The sequence below is a fragment of the Miniopterus natalensis genome, chromosome 13 (assembly GCF_054644295.1).
Source record: "Miniopterus natalensis isolate mMinNat1 chromosome 13, mMinNat1.hap1, whole genome shotgun sequence".
In the NCBI taxonomy this organism is placed as follows: domain Eukaryota; kingdom Metazoa; phylum Chordata; class Mammalia; order Chiroptera; family Miniopteridae; genus Miniopterus; species Miniopterus natalensis.
In genome coordinates, this window is record NC_142093.1 from 14295668 (window position 1) to 14311780 (window position 16113).

At 34.1% G+C, this 16113-nt stretch overlaps 1 protein-coding gene across 3 annotated transcripts in view; it reads right to left on the minus strand.

Annotated features, from left to right (window-relative positions):
- Window positions 1-250: 250 nt before the first annotated feature.
- Window positions 251-16113, minus strand: part of MEMO1 (mediator of cell motility 1) — an 80993-nt gene continuing 65130 nt past the window's right edge. For all 3 annotated transcript variants that reach the window (XM_087823445.1, XM_087823444.1, XM_016218963.2), the window contains 3 exons: window positions 12066-12142; window positions 2803-2907; window positions 251-910 (listed from right to left, as the gene is read on the minus strand). In XM_087823445.1, coding sequence (XP_087679571.1) covers window positions 779-910; window positions 2803-2907; window positions 12066-12142 — 314 coding nt within the window. In that variant the 3' untranslated portion in view covers window positions 251-778. The remainder of the gene's footprint in view (window positions 911-2802; window positions 2908-12065; window positions 12143-16113) is intronic.

Here is a 16113-nt window from a genome sequence, read left to right on the forward strand (position 1 = left end):
ATACAATATAGTAATGACACAAAATGATGTCACACACACAAAAACAAACTGTATGTAATTTAAAAAGCTAACTTTAAAATATTATTCTAATATCTGTGATAAAAAAATCACATAAATATGCAAAATATAAAATACATCCGAACATATTTTATATAAGACCTGAAGTTTACCACTTCTAACATAAAAATTCCGAGATGAATAAAAAACAACTGTCATATGTACCACAGAGCAATAAGTTTAAATCAGACTATTTTGAGTTGTGTAGCCCTTTATTAGCAACTAAAATAGAAGGTATCTGTTGTACAACACGGGTAGTAATTGACTATAACTGGAGAATTATTATATTCTAATACAGATCATTTATAAATGCAATTTCTTTATTAAAAAGCTTCCACCTTTTTTGTTTGTGTACAATTTGCAAAACTATTCTGAAAGCGGAATATATGTGCACAAGTCTGCAAAGAGTGCAAATTTAGGATATGGTAAATGCTTTACAAGTTACTTTCAAAACACCGCCACAACTGGGCCATTACACTGCCATCGTTTTTGATCAAAATATTTGATGCCAGCCTTCCTTCCACTGCCCTAAACTATAAAGCATTTTTTAATGAGTTGAAATTAAGGAAGGACTACACCTACTAGAAAAGGAGAGAAGAAAGTTCTATTAGTTTGAGGTTTCAGAATCCCCCCAAACCAGGACCAGGATCTTGGTAAGGGCTAGGCTGGGACCCCGAACAGAGTATGAGTGTGCAGGTGGCATCCCTGAGGATTCAGAGCTTCAGTGGACCGTCAGTGCTCCGGCTGCATAACTCACTGAACTGTCTTGCCAGTTTCTACACTGGCTTGACTGGGCATAATTCAAAAAGGAAAAGCTCATATTCATTCCATTCTTCTGGAGCTCTGTGATAGCCTAGAAAAAGAAAAATGTGGTAATGAGACATCATATAAAGAAATGAGCACTCTCTGAATGTGCTGGTGGCTTAATTTTGTCCCCTTCACAGCTGAAGCCTAGATCTCTCTCTCTTCTGTTCACTTGTTTTTTGAACTTCCCATTAGCTCATGTTAAATGGCAATAAATGAGAATTCCTTATTTCATTCTATCGAAGAACTTCTCCTAACATAGCTTCTAAATCAGGGGTGGGGAACATTTTTGCTACCAAGGGCCATTTGGATATTTATAACATCATTCATGGGCCATACAAAACTATCAACTTAGAAATTAGCTATGAGCCCTGGCCAGTTTTGCTCGGTGGTTAGAGCTTCGGCCCTCGGACTGAAGGGTCCCAAGTTCAATTCCAGCCAAGGGCACGTCATATCTCGGCTGCAGGTTCAATCCCCGTCTGAGCGTGGGAGGCAACCAATCGATGTGTCTCTCTCACATGGATGTTTCTCTCACCCCCCATCCTCCCTCCCTTCCTCTCTCTCTGAAAAGCAATCGAAAAAATATCCTCGGGTAAGGATTAAAAAAAAAAATTAGCTATGAAAAAAGCTCCTAGATTTATTGAATTTCAAGACCCGCCTGTGGTTGCCTCGGCAGGGCCAGACCAAATAATTTTGAGGGCCGTATACAGTCCACGGGCCAGACTTTCCCCACCTCTGTTCTGGATAAATATCAGTCATCTTCCACCCCTGCCTCTCTCCTTGTATTTAATAAGGCCACTTAAAAACAAAAACATAGAACTCATAGCATCTTTCCCTCTAGTCTCTAAACCAAATCTTAGCTACTCTACTACTTTGAAATGTTGGAGTCATTTCTTTGTCTGACTCTGGCTAAGGATGAAGTGTATACAAGCAATGTGCCGGAAGTTTTACTATAATTGTGTGCTGTTCATCATTTATTTTATTAAAATGTTATTTAATTCACTTCTGATATTAGGAAATTAGTGTATCTTATTCTAGTTTAAATTTCAGAAATTAGTTCAAGCCCTTAATAGGCTTTTCTTTTAGTTAGTCAATACTGCTTGAGAGAAAACCCTTCATAAATATCCACAATGTACCAACTTTTACATCACATCAAGTTAACCCTGGACTTCCAATCCCTACCCTAGACTATTCTAGATTACATTACCTTCTCTATTATTTCTGTCTTTCCAAACAATGACACTATTACTACTTCCTCCTCCCATTCCTGAGTATACACTTTCTTATTTCTTAAAAAGTCTTGCATTTTCTTTAAGAAAATCCATACTGTTTTATTTATTAGGGGGAAAATTAATGTTAATTCTCTCTTTCAAAAATCCAGCTAACTCAAACTTCTGCCTATTACCACCATTCCTTAAATAAATTTTAATTGTTTTTCTTGTAAAGAGAAAACAAAACATATACATGTCACCGGTCTTGCTTTATTAACTTTTATATATATATATATATATATATATATATATATATATATATATATATGATCTAAAGTTGAAGAGAAAAACCTTCCATTTATTTTTTATAGAGCCTAGGGCTCTAAATAAAACCAAGAAATCAATAAGAACATATCTCTTGAAAGGTTACTTTAGTTTATATTTATAAACAGCATACTGGAATTGGCTGAGAACCTAGAGGAAATAGGTTTGTATTCTAAATAACTTTCTGAATTTAAAAGAAAGTATTGGCCTGTCTTTCAGTGATAACTTTATTCAAGTAACCAAAACAATGGAAATCCAGATTATCTTAAAGGTACTATAAGAAACAAAGAAAACTGACTATACGTACCTAAAACAAATGTTGATAAAGTATCACAGATACCCTAAAGATATTTTAAAATGTCACAAGATCAAATGTTAAAAATAAAGGCTTCCTAAGGATACTCACATTTAATAACACTCCAATGGGATGTCTTCCACATATAGTATTATGATATTTCTTCAAGTAATTGCTAAAAGATACAGGGTCTAATTGTTCTATAATACTCATACCCTAAAAGGACAGAGAGAGAGAGAGAGAGAGAGAGAGAGAGAGAGGGAGAGAAACAAAAAAATGAAAGAAAAAAGGACACTATTATTTCCCAGTTATATTTAAAAACTGTTACTTAGAAGCTAAACAGTGTAATTTTTCAATTAAGGAGAAGTAAATACATTAAATAAACCTTGTGAAATACCAAACTCATTCATTCAAAGCTAGTTTCATTACAGTCAACTCTCAATAATATGTACACTTTATTAAAAGAAAACGTAATCCGTTTAGTTTTCCCTGACGTCCTGTTTCTATACCACCCTCACCAGTTGTTACTTAGCTCATAATCCTCAAACTTCATAATTTTATGTTTTTCTTATATATATTTACAAAAGAATATCTGTTATGAAAATTTTCACAGGAATCTAAAATTAAATTTGATATGTGCCTGTTTTCCCCATATCCACTATATTTCTCCTACCATTGGCATAATCAAGAGTTGATTTGCAATTTAACAATTTCCATAACTAAACTTAAATATTAACAGTGTGCAAGACATTTTAAATTATCAGTAATTATCTAGATATGTGATATAGAAGATACGACAAACTAAAAAACATAGTTTACATATTTTTAATTAATTTAAAGCCCATAAAAGATCAATAAAAAGCTAATAAAATAGGTCATTCATGAACAAGTTGAAAAAGCTTTTAAATCTTTTTAATACTTTAAACTAGAATGATGCTTTATTTTCAAGATTTTCATTCAGAATCAAAGTTCTTAGACTGCTATTAAAACAATCACTATGACTCAGACACTTGTTTACACTAAGTTCCATATTCTGCAAGTGCATTCAAATAATGTGCTCGTAAGACATTAACACAGAACAACTTCAACTCGTCTGAATCGGGGAAATAAATTAATGATGCTAACTCATTCACCATTCAGCAGTTACCTTACCTTGTTTTCTTATTCTGGGAAAAAACCTTATATTTGTGTTCAACAAACTGGATTAAAATCCGCTAGGAGCAATGTAAATGGTGGTTTAACTGGGGAATTAACTAATATATTGTTGTATGGCTTTAAAATTATATTTCAAAATGTTTCAACAAAACAAGCAATGTGTAAAAGCACCTAATCAGATGCGCAGTCATCCGAAAAATCACGGTAATCAGTAGATGACATACAAATATTGCGGTGGCAGCATCAAAATGTAATTAATAAAGAACCTTTTTTCAGAATATTCTAGTCCTTCATAAACTTCATCACATTCTTCTACAACTACATCTAAAAGACAGGCATATGCGCTGGCCGGTTTGGCTCAGTGGTTAGCGTGGGCCGTGGACTGAAGGGTCTTGGGTTTGATCCTGGTCGAGGGCACGTACCTGGGCTGCAGGCTCGATCCCCGGCCCCAAGGCATTGAAAGGGAGGCAACCAGTCTACGTCTCTCTCTCACATCAGTGTTTCTCTGTCTCTCCCCCTCCTTTCCACTCTCTCTCTAAAAAAAATCAATGGAAAAATATCCTTGGGTGAGGATTAACAAAAAAAACACAAAAAAGATCAGGCACATGCAGGTATGATCACCTTTCAATTGCTTACATCGTTCAGCCCCTCTCAGACTCATGACAAACAGTGTGTAATGCTCAGTTGGTTTTCCCCTGCCAACTACAAGGCATCCACATCAATAGTCTCCACTGACATTTGGTGTAAGCTCAGAGACAAATGAGTTAACTTAAAAGTTAAACCTAAGATAAGCAATTAGTATTACAATTCTGGTGCAAAGAAAAATCACACAATATACTTCTAGGCCAAGTAGTAATACAGAGATGAAGTAACAAATCTCTTTTATAAATACAGATAATCAAGATATAACTCCTTAAAGATGAAGAAACTGAGACATGAAAAGGGTTAAAAGCTTGCTTCTACATTTCTAATCCTAAACTCATTCTCATTGACGACTCTGCTTTATACAGTATCACAGAAGACATACCAACAATTCTTTAAATAATCTCTTTAAATAATATGTATGCACATTATATGAGAATTTTAATTCTGCTGGATGTTGTCTAGGACAGCTTGCCTTAAACAGAATTCCACTCATTAATAAATTATGTGACATTGAGGTTCCAATGTATGTTTTAATATTAAAATCTCAAAGCACATTTTTGAACTTATCAAATATATATATTGACATGGGAAATTCAAAGAGAAGGAAACGAATGATCCCATTTTAGAAAACAAAGAATTCAAAGCAACTGAACAAGAAATTTCATACAGAAAAATATGAAGTTATAAATGTAGAAGACGCTACTAAATAAAGTATATCTTCAATGGTTAAATTACAACAATAAAAAATTGTGATGATGGATTATAAAGGAATAAATTTAAAATTTTCATTCCCAAAAGTGTGTTATGTACCAACTAGGGCAAGAATCAATGTCATTCCACTCCACTCCCCGCTGAGGACGATGGTCAGAGGCATGCTTTCACTAACGGGTGACAGAGAAGCTAAGGCTTTACAGCTGAAAACCTCATGGAGCACAGCAATCATGACAATGAAACTGCAGAACAGGGCATCCATTAGCTGAGAAAACACTGGTAAATATACTTTTGTATACATATACGCTTTGATGCTAACAATTTTGAAATTACTATTACCAAAATTCCAAGATGATGAAAAATAAATGCTTCTCAAATATGCCTAATTTTTCTATTTCTTAAAATGCTGGAATATATCATCAGTGGATCTAAGGTCCCGGCAATGGAAAGCTTGTCTACAGCCTTGTTTACTGAGGATTTGCTCACATGAATTTAATCTAATATGAAGCAGTGAAGGGGATCACTACCCATTCAGCTCTAAGATACAAATCAGACATTATAAACACCACGAGTCTATCCGTCACAAGCTGAATGTCTTCAGCAAGAAACCCTCAGACTGAAAGCTAACTCTCTACCTTGAGGAAGACAAGGGCAAAAGGAATCTATTATTGTGCTCACCCTCCAAGCAATGGGTGAAAACTTGCAATGTCAAATCCCAGTGGCAATCCTAAACTAAATAGGCAGTTTTAACTGAGAGAATTGCAAATTCAGGACTCTGGTAAAACAACAAAAACCTCCACTTCTAAAAAAGTTTATCTATGTATAATAAAATATTAAAATTGTATTTAATTTTAAGTATCATCATCCAGAAGTAATCTCCCTCTAAAATAACAAATACAAAAGAGTAGCTAAACTTTTTTAGAGGTCTTTAAAGAAATAAAAACTAGAATCATGTCTTTTAATTATGAACACATAATTAATCATGATATTATCAAGTCATTAGGACTCTTTCTTTAAGTAAGGATATACATTTATGTAGGAGAGATGAATATACATTTAGGGAGGTAAGATGAGAACAGGAAATATTCTAGTTTCTGTAAGAGGCGTCAAGATAAAGTTGTATAATGAAATACATTTTATGGAGGGGGAAAAATCACCCTAAAGATAGCCAGTGCTAAGAAGCAATATACTATCTTAAAGATCATATATTGCTATCTTAAATCCTTACCTTAAATAACTATCTTAAAGATGTTTTAAAACTACTGAAGACTACTAAAGAAACTATTGGTCTAAGTTCAAGAGAAAGAAGTGTGACAAATGTGAACAATTTCACTTTCAAAATGGGAGGAAAAAAGGAGGAAAAGTAGTTGAAGTTCAAAGAAAATGAAGTGACTACTAGTAAGTGTGGAAGGAAAAGAAGTAATAAGATGAGTACAATGACACTTTCAGATCCTCTCTGCCAAATTGTAAGTAATTTGCCAATGTTCATACTGAAACATTGGTCTATATCAAAAGTGGTACAGAAAAAATCTGATCATGTAATATATAAAATATGTGTGAGTATGGCTAAAGTTTCAAGTATGTGATCTAAGAGGTTAACAAAAATCGATGTCTTAAAATATGTTCTGCCTTTGTCATTGTAGTTACTGAAATTACAAAGTACTTATTACCAAAAACTCATGGTCAGTAGCCGATAACATTATGACTTTCAAAATCTACATCTCCTATAACTAGTTACCTTTATTCCTCGCCCCCAAATACAGCATTTGAAAGATCCAGTTTATTTTCTTACATATTTTTTCTCTCTTGATGTATTTTTTTCACATAATTAATTTCCGAGATATTCAAATGCTAGAGATATAAACATTTTGTAATAAAAACAGCTATTTTTCTTTTGCTTTTGGAACCTAGAAATACTTTCATTTATTTTCTAGCTTTTTAATAACTACATTTAACAAGACTTTTCTGATAATAAAAAAGGACTGAAACTTAATTTTAAACAGGTTAAATCTAAAAATTGTATAATTACTAACATTTTTGTAGCACTTATAAAGAGAACCATGGATGGCACTGTATTTGCTCTGAAAAGACTGCATACAGGAACTAAGATACTGGTCCTCAAATAAATGAGATTATGTATAACATAAAATGACACTTTAAAAAAAGAATATAAAGAGGAATAGTCACCAATTGGTTATATAAATCAATTAATAAAATACATTATATAAGAGTTTGCCTTACAGTGAGAGGACATATACACATATATGTATAAAAACATATATACATGAGTCTACAAAGAGAGCTAATCATTATTTTAATCTGTTTGCTCTAACTCCCAGAATTAATTTATAACTTAACAGCATGCTAATCAAAGAACAGAACACTTATGAGCCATTTAAAAATTTCTATATATAAATAGAAATGTTTCAATAAATGGACCACAAAAGTCAACTCCAAGTCAAATGTTGTATCAAGTATTAAAATCAAGTATATTAATATGAAGCAAATACTCAATATTTATTCAGAAATGGTATCCCAGGCTATTTAAATAAAATTTTTAAGTTATGCTCTGGTAACTTTGGACATCTAAAGTAAGGTAAATCAGATGCAGATTTAGAAGTCACCTAAAGCTTACTGGCTCTACTCAGACTTTTTAAGTTTCAAAGACTTAGAAGCTAGGAGAGAAGGCAACAATTTCAGGCAAAGTAATGAGAATCATGCCAATGGGTAAATAATACTCTTTTCTGCTCTGCCTCAAAGTAAAAATCCAAGATCTACCTATTTAACTGATCCTATACATCAAGAGAGACAAATTAAGCTAGTACTTACTCTTAATATAAACTAACAATCAACACAGTTAAGCTAAAAGAATTGTTAAGTATGGATGTTTATATATAACACAAATACAGAATAATGAAGAATATTGAAGTACTTAGTTGTGATCACAATTCTAGAGAGTTCCAAAGGATGCTATTATGTTCACTCGAGAGCAACAGGTAAGCCAATGTTTTGGGGAAAACATCTTCCTATGCTAAAAGCATCATTCACTGATGTACAAATTCTTACATTTGCAAAATGTTGCCTGATTAAAGTTTACAAATGATATAAAGAGCTACGCAGAAAACAAGGGGAGAAAACAAGGAAATTTTGTTCTACTTCAACAGATCAGGAACCATAGTGGGCTAGTTCAAATTTACCTGCAAAGCTATTTTACGAATAAAGATGTTGGTACTCTTTCCACACTACTGAAAGGGGATCTCCAGGAGCAGGCATGGGTAAGTCTATTTTGAAAAAGTTCCACAGATTATTTCAGTTGTAAAAACGGAATTGATGACGACTACGGTTGACAATCTCATCTCGACCCTGGCTTCAACTACCATCTATGATTTCTCCCTAGCCCACTGCCAATGCCCAGTCACTACTCCTGACCTTGCTGTACAACCTATTTTCTGCAACAGCCAGAGAGAGTAACCTTTAAAATGATGTAAATTACATCTCACTTCCCACCGCACTTACATAAACTTCTTACGCTGGAATATAAAGCCCGGCAGGACCTGATCCCTGCCTATCCACTTACCCTTTACTATACCACTGCAACACTGGCCTTTTTTCTTTTCTTCTAATCAGCATCTTTCCCATCTTAAGGTCTTTACACTGGCAGTTCCTTCAGTGTAGAAGGTCCTCCGCTGATCATGACTTGGTGTGCTCTTCCTCCTCATTTATCTCAGTTTAATGTTCCTCCTCAGGAAGTCTTTCTCCAATCAGTCTCGAATAATTTACTATCTCAAAACTATCTAAATATTTTCTGTATAGCACACATCACTATTGGACACTAACTTACATACTCCTTGCCTTTTTTAAAACAATGTGTTTCTCCCTCTCATTAGTATGAAAGTTCTGTGAGATCAAGTCTGCTCGTTCACTGCAGAATCTCTACCAGCACCTACACTGTAAACGCACCCAAAAGTAACAGGCAAGATGAAAACCCAAATGCCTACTTGACAGACATCTCCACTTGGATGTCTTAAAGGCAACAGCAAATATTCCCTAACAGGATTTATGACTTCTCCACCTCCTAAAAAATCTGGACCTATCTGCTTATGTTTCTGACCCAAGTGAACAGCAACGCCCCACCAGTAGCATAAACCACATTTAGGAGCCATCCCTGACACCTCCTTCTCCAACTCCTACCATAAATTTGTCTTTTAAATATACTGAATGCATCCACTCTGTCCCCCTCTCTTCCACCATCACTACCCCATCCACTGTTTAAATTACCATTTCTCACCTGAATACCCAACTAGTCTAACTCATTTCTACCCTGGCATCCCTCCAACCCCTTTGCTCCACTGCTGCTATATAATCTACTCAAATGAAATCTGATTTTACCACTTTCCTATTTAATCTTCTTTAAACAGTCTGTTCTAGATTCTCTAGCTTGATTTCTCACCACGCCCCCATCCATTTGTCCATCGATTCATTCAACAAATATATATGTGTCTCAAGTACCCACTGACATGCTGATACAAAACACAGATTCTGATCTCATGAAGCTTATAATCTAACAGAGTAGGTTATCACCAAACAAATCAACGAAGACTAAATCATAGTCACATACTAATAAGTACTAAGATGAAGAGTAAAGCACAGTAAGTTCATAGAACAACTGCTCACCACAGAGCCATAATGAAAAATTGTGGCCACATTTTTGGGTTGTCTCAATAATGGGAAGACGCTACTGGGGGATTTAGCAGTCGAGTCCAGGGATGCTGATTGTCCTGCATTACAGAACAGTCCCCCACACAAAGTACTGTTCTCATTCTATGACACGGTCACATGTCCATGCAGGTGAAAAACCTGCTTGTAACTACCTACATCCTAACTCCATTTTACATACAAACATAAAGAAGTTTTATATGATTTTAATGCATATACGGATTTCCTAGGAATAGAACTATCTTATAAAGGGAAGGAAGATTGTTAACTTCGTTTAGTTTACAATTTACTAAGTTTGCATTTGTAGTTGTTACATTAATGATACTATGTGTTTGTAAGCATCTAACTACTTCAAGATGTCTTAACTAATAGAGTTGTGCCTGGGCATTTACATTATTAAATATGTATTAATTTATATTAATTATTTCCATTTATTTCTTTTTCATTTACAGTTAGGGTATTAATTTAATTTAATTATGTATATCAGAAGGTCATATGCACTAATTTATTCATTTGAAAAATATTTATTGAGTACCTACTTATTATGTTTTAATTACTATTCTAAGCACTTTGGATACATCAGTGAGAAAAAAATATCCTAACACAATTGTAATAAACAGGTAAAATATTTAGTTTGTTAGAAGAAAAAGTAGAGCAAGGTACGATGGCTTGGGAATGCTGAATGGGTTGAGTGTATAGGACACAAAATTAAACAGGGTGGTGAGCAGTCCTCACTGGGAAGGTGAAATAAGGTAAGTGAGACAGTCAAGTGCAAAAAGGGCAGAAGTCTCAAGCTAGGCATATATATGGCATTACTGAGGAACAGTAAGGAGACCAGTGTGTCCACACTACCTCCCCTAAATATCTCTTACATATCTATATTGTAATAACTTCTTTTTAAGTCTATTCAAAGACTAGACTGTAAGTTCCACTAAGTCAGAGACCATGTTTTCTCTTCTTAATATCATCAATACTACACAGAGTACCAGATACACAGTAGACACCCATTAACCATTTGGTGTATTAAGAAAATAAGTGATGAGAAGAACCAGAAAAGTTTTCTGAGGCAACTGGTAACTAAAGCTCAGAAAAATAAGATTAGAACTAGAAGCCAGAAAAGAATTAAATGACTGAAATGACAATATAATAAAGCCAAAAGAAAAGTTAGTAAATAAAATCTAGACAAAATCCCAAAAGGAAAAGTATTAGGCCATAATTGTATTTAAAGTAACAAAATAAATTTTAATATAATAAAAATCTTTAAGTAACTAAATGTGCATTCATTCCATCTGGTGTTTAATAAAATATACTGTGATATAACCTGTCTATAGGTTCAGATCCAGGTTCCTTACTAAAACATTTTATCTACTACAGACTGCATATTCTTGTACTAAAACATGTGCAGAAAGCTTCTTATACAGTGGTCACGCTGATTTTAAAAATCATAGACTTAAAGGCTGATGGAGTTTAAAGGCAATTCAGAGACCATTTGCTCCACTGCTCTCATCTCAGAGTGACAAGGTGAAGGCTAGAGGACTGAAAGAGCCTGTCAAAGGTCAGAGCAAGTTAGTGATATACTTGCTTGGTATAATATTCTGTTTATGAGTAGATATCAAAATGATTTATATGACTTCTTAAGTATTAAAAGAAGTACTATGACTACCATACTACTTCAAGAAAAATGACAGGATCGATGTACTGTATTCCTGAGCTAGGTAAAAATAAAATCGTTTTAAAATTATATATTTAAAATAACAAACTGAAATTCCATCTAAGAAAAATCTAAATGAACAAAAGTAGAATTAAATAATAAAATAAGAATTTGCTCTGGTTGTTCCTGCTTAACAGTAAGTATTAGCATTCACACCCTGTAGTCTCTAAAACTAATACACTCCCCCAAATAATATCAAAAGTCCGTATCTAATTATCCTTAGGTTGTCTCATTAATCAAATAAAAATTCCACTAACAGAACAGGGATTATTTTTATAATCAATATTAATATGATTACAAACTATATTTTGCACATTTAAAGATAAAATAATTATTAGTCCATTGTATATTTCAACATATTAAGTCTCGAATCACTAATCTGAAATTAAAGAAAAAAATCTTAGAGCATTAATAACCCCACACCTGAAAGACTTACCATTTTATCTAGATGTTCAATGGATCTATAAATCTCCCCCTGGGATTCATCATAGTAACTGTAACGGAACCTTTGACCTTGAAACAAATATCATGTACAAAATAAAATAGGGAAAAATTAGAAGCTAAAAAGAAAGCAAGCGCTTACCAAATAATTTCACTTCTCAAGGAAGGCAAAGCACAGCTTAAGCCTTTGAGAGAATCATTCCCAAGAGCCCTTGCACATAAAAATAAAAGGCATATTTGGGAAGGTAATAAAGAAATGATTATCACCAGTGTTTTATGATGTTAAAAACTATTTCAAATTGTAAAACCTTATAGTCACGAGCAATTCAAAAGACTAAGGAAACAAAACAGCTAAAAGTTAGAAGCATTGTTAAATATATTGTATCAGTCTATAATGGAGAGTAAACCCAAAGAAAATGATGCACGGAAATCTGGTTTAAGGAACCTCTCAATGTAACAAGTCAATGAAAGTGAGCTTCTGCTGTACAAATGCAAAGATTTGATCTCTATTACAGGAAGAAAAAAAAAGTGTAGATCAGAGATATGTGTGGCTTATGTGATTTTTATGACCTCAAAAAATTTTATCTCATTTTCGCAAAACTTTCTACTTGGAAAAGGATCAGTACAAGTGCCTTAAAATAGGATTCACAACAGAATAAAATAAACAGTCAACAAGGGTAAAAGCACAGGACACTCAGTGTTTAGCTGTTGTCCAAACAGAGGGTAAAATGGAAAAAGCTCAAAAAGAAGACAGAAAACAAGACTGAGGAAATAAATTTTGCTTCCTACTAAAGTCATAGGAAAACCAAGGCAACATATTCTAAACCCACATAACTAGTTGTGGATTGTTCTTACAATAATTATGTTGCATCTACATCTTTCGTTCAGCAACACCTTCATTTCCAAGCACTCGTTTTATATTTCCTTATTTTAAAAGATTCACCGAAATGCGTTTCTGAAGGTATCACAGCGCACCGCTCCTGTGCGCACCCACTGTGCGTCTGTGCTTCACTTTCAGAGCAGTTCACACATCCAATTATTATCCTCCCCCTGAGTAGATAGATTTCTTAGGCTGGACAATTAAAATTTTTAAGTTTTCTGTTTATCTTGCTAAAAAATACCATCTTATAAATAGTGAGCAGTGCAAAATTATAAAACCCTTTTAATGTCTTTTTTTTTAAAAAAAAAAATAGACATCACGTTCCTTAAAGCTTCATTTACTTGTTGATGCTCATCATCTCTGATGCTCACCTTTCTACAATATACAGATTTCCTTATCTGTCACATTTTAACTTTTCACATTTATTACCGTGTACAATTACTCAATGTGGCAGTTCTTATTTTCCCCCAAGAGCCATTATTAAGTCAATATTGCATCTTACATGATATCCTAGAATCAAGCAATAGGTTCTGAGACAATCATCTGCTTTCTGAATATAAAAACCTTTTTTGTAAAAACTGAGATCCACTGTAGTCCTTGCACTAAAAAAAAAACCTTAAACAGTAACACTTCATCACTCAATGCCTCTATATTAAATAATTCATCAGACATTTCTTTCAAACTTTAGGATTAAGTATAGATGTGTTTTTTTAAAGAATTTGTGAAAGTCTTCTACCTAATAATTAAAACTACATAATTTACCCCATTTCTCCTATTTGCCAGGTGACTGTCAGAAGGCTCAAAGACAAATCTAAAGTCTGTCACGATAATTTATGAACTCAAATCATTGGTATTAAATGTCTAATTCAATTTCAAGTTCTTTTGGAAAAGCTGCTCAAAATCTTTAAATGAACAATTAAATGGATAATCTTAGACAAGGAAATTCTGACTCAATGTCACTGTAGTAAGAGTAATATCCTTGTAAGAAATCAAAACAAGCCCAGCTGGGCGTGGCTCAGCAGATGAGTGTTGACCTAGGATCCAGGCGATTGGGGTTCAATTCCTGGTCAGGGCACATGCCCGGGTTGCAGGCTCGATCCCCAGTCAGGGGCGTGCAGGAGGCAGCCAATCAATGACTCTATCGTTGATGCTTCTATCTCCCTCTCCCTTCCTCTCTCTGAAATCAATAAAGATATATTTTTTTAAAAAAAAAAAGAAAGAAATCAAAACAAATATTCTTGGAAGCTGAACTGCTTCAGGTGTATACTAATGCATTCTTTGTTCTTGCTTCTGGAGAGAGCTGTTAACTTCAGCTGCCCAATAATCCCTGTGACCAGGACATAATTGCTTTTCTGAAGACTCCTACTCTTGGGTGCAGAGAAAAATGCATGTACTTTGTGACTGTCATTTGCTACTCAAAAGTCTGTTTTGCTTATTTTCAAGTTCAGAGCTACTATTTCAAATGGTTGAAGGTGACCAAACCTATCTCAATCCTAAGTGAAAAATGTAACTATATTTTAAAATGCTGTTTTGTTCATACGGACTATTTTAAAGGTAAGTTTCACTTCAAAACTACTTCTGAAGTAGAAGTGTATAGAATGTTTGAAACTTTAAAATACTAAATCAACATGCAATTTAATAAAAGTACACAGAAAAATCAATGAGTCAGTGTTTAATATTTTGCTATATACTTTTTGCTACTCTTTAGTAGCCACTTTGCATTTAGTAGTTAAAGAACTGAGCAGAAATATTTGACAAGCTCTAAAGAATCTCTTTTAAGCTAAATCCACACTACATATAGCTACTACATTAAAAAAAATCTTACTTATAACAGCTCAAACTCTCTCACAATAAAATTTTTAAATTGTATGAATATTTAAAAAGTACTTCATTAATTCACTCTGGTCAATATACATACAGAAAGCATCTAATTTAAAGTAAATAACTGGCACCGGCTGGTGTGGCTCAGTTGCTTGAGCATCGCCCCTTGCACCGAGAGGTTGCTGGTTTGATTGGCCAGAGCACAGGTCTGGATTTTGGGCTTGATCGCCAGCAGGGGGCATGCAGGAGGCAGCCGATCGATGTTTCTCTCCCTCTCCCTTCCTCTTTCTCTCTCAAGTCAATAAAAACATATTTTAAAAAATAATAAAGTAAATAACTTCCATCATCCTAGCCTGTGTGTGTGTGTGTGTGTGTGCATGCACGTGCTAATACACTCTCAATTTTAAACACCGCTTGGAATTTGAGTTCAAAAGCTCTTTTTGGTTTCTAATTACTAAAAAAATAAGTTTATCGAGATTTTATTTAATAAGAAGTAAATGACAACACCAGCACAATACCCTGATCATAAATATCCTTTAATGAAATATTTATTGTTGATTTATAATACAGAATTTCACGTACCTTAAAAGTGGACTTATTTTGTTTTATAATATTGCTAGCATTCAGTAAAGCTTATCCCCCTGAACTGCACAAATACAGTTGCCTATGTGCCTGGAGAACTGGACTTGTGTACTTTCGTAAGTATGAGTAACGCATATTACATAGTAAGAGAAAATTACTTACCTGAAACTTATCCTTTCAGAAGGTACACTGGGAAAATGGATTCTTTGAGCCCCTGTTTCAACTCCAAGTATGAGCTTTCTAGCTTTAAGAGCCATTGACACTGCCCCTAGGGCAGCACAAGCTTTGGAACTCCCCTAGTGAGTATGTCAGTAGTTTCTTCAGGTGCCTTCCCTCAGTTCTTTTCAAATTCAAAAGGTGAGAGAAAAAATAACCCAAGAAAAAAAGTCCTGTAAAGCAGAAACCTTACTCTTTGAGGGAAGGAGGGTAGCTCATTTGTGAATCCATTCCAGAGCACGCTTTCTGAGAAAAAGAAATACAGGTAAGTAATTTTCCCATCTCCAAAGGTGACTGGTGATTAATGGGTGGATTCACAGAGTGTGGAGAATAAGCTCCAGGGATGTCTGTTTAACACACAACAGTCAACTAATGAGGACAAACAGAACAATGAATGGTACGAGAACCAACACTGCTTTTTCAGTACCTCGAAACAAAAAGTAAAAAGAATATTATATACCTCAACATTAAGCTATAAACTGTATTGTGGAATTAAACAATGAGTTTGTAAAGTTGATCTGTAAAGCCCTCAAAAGATCAGTTA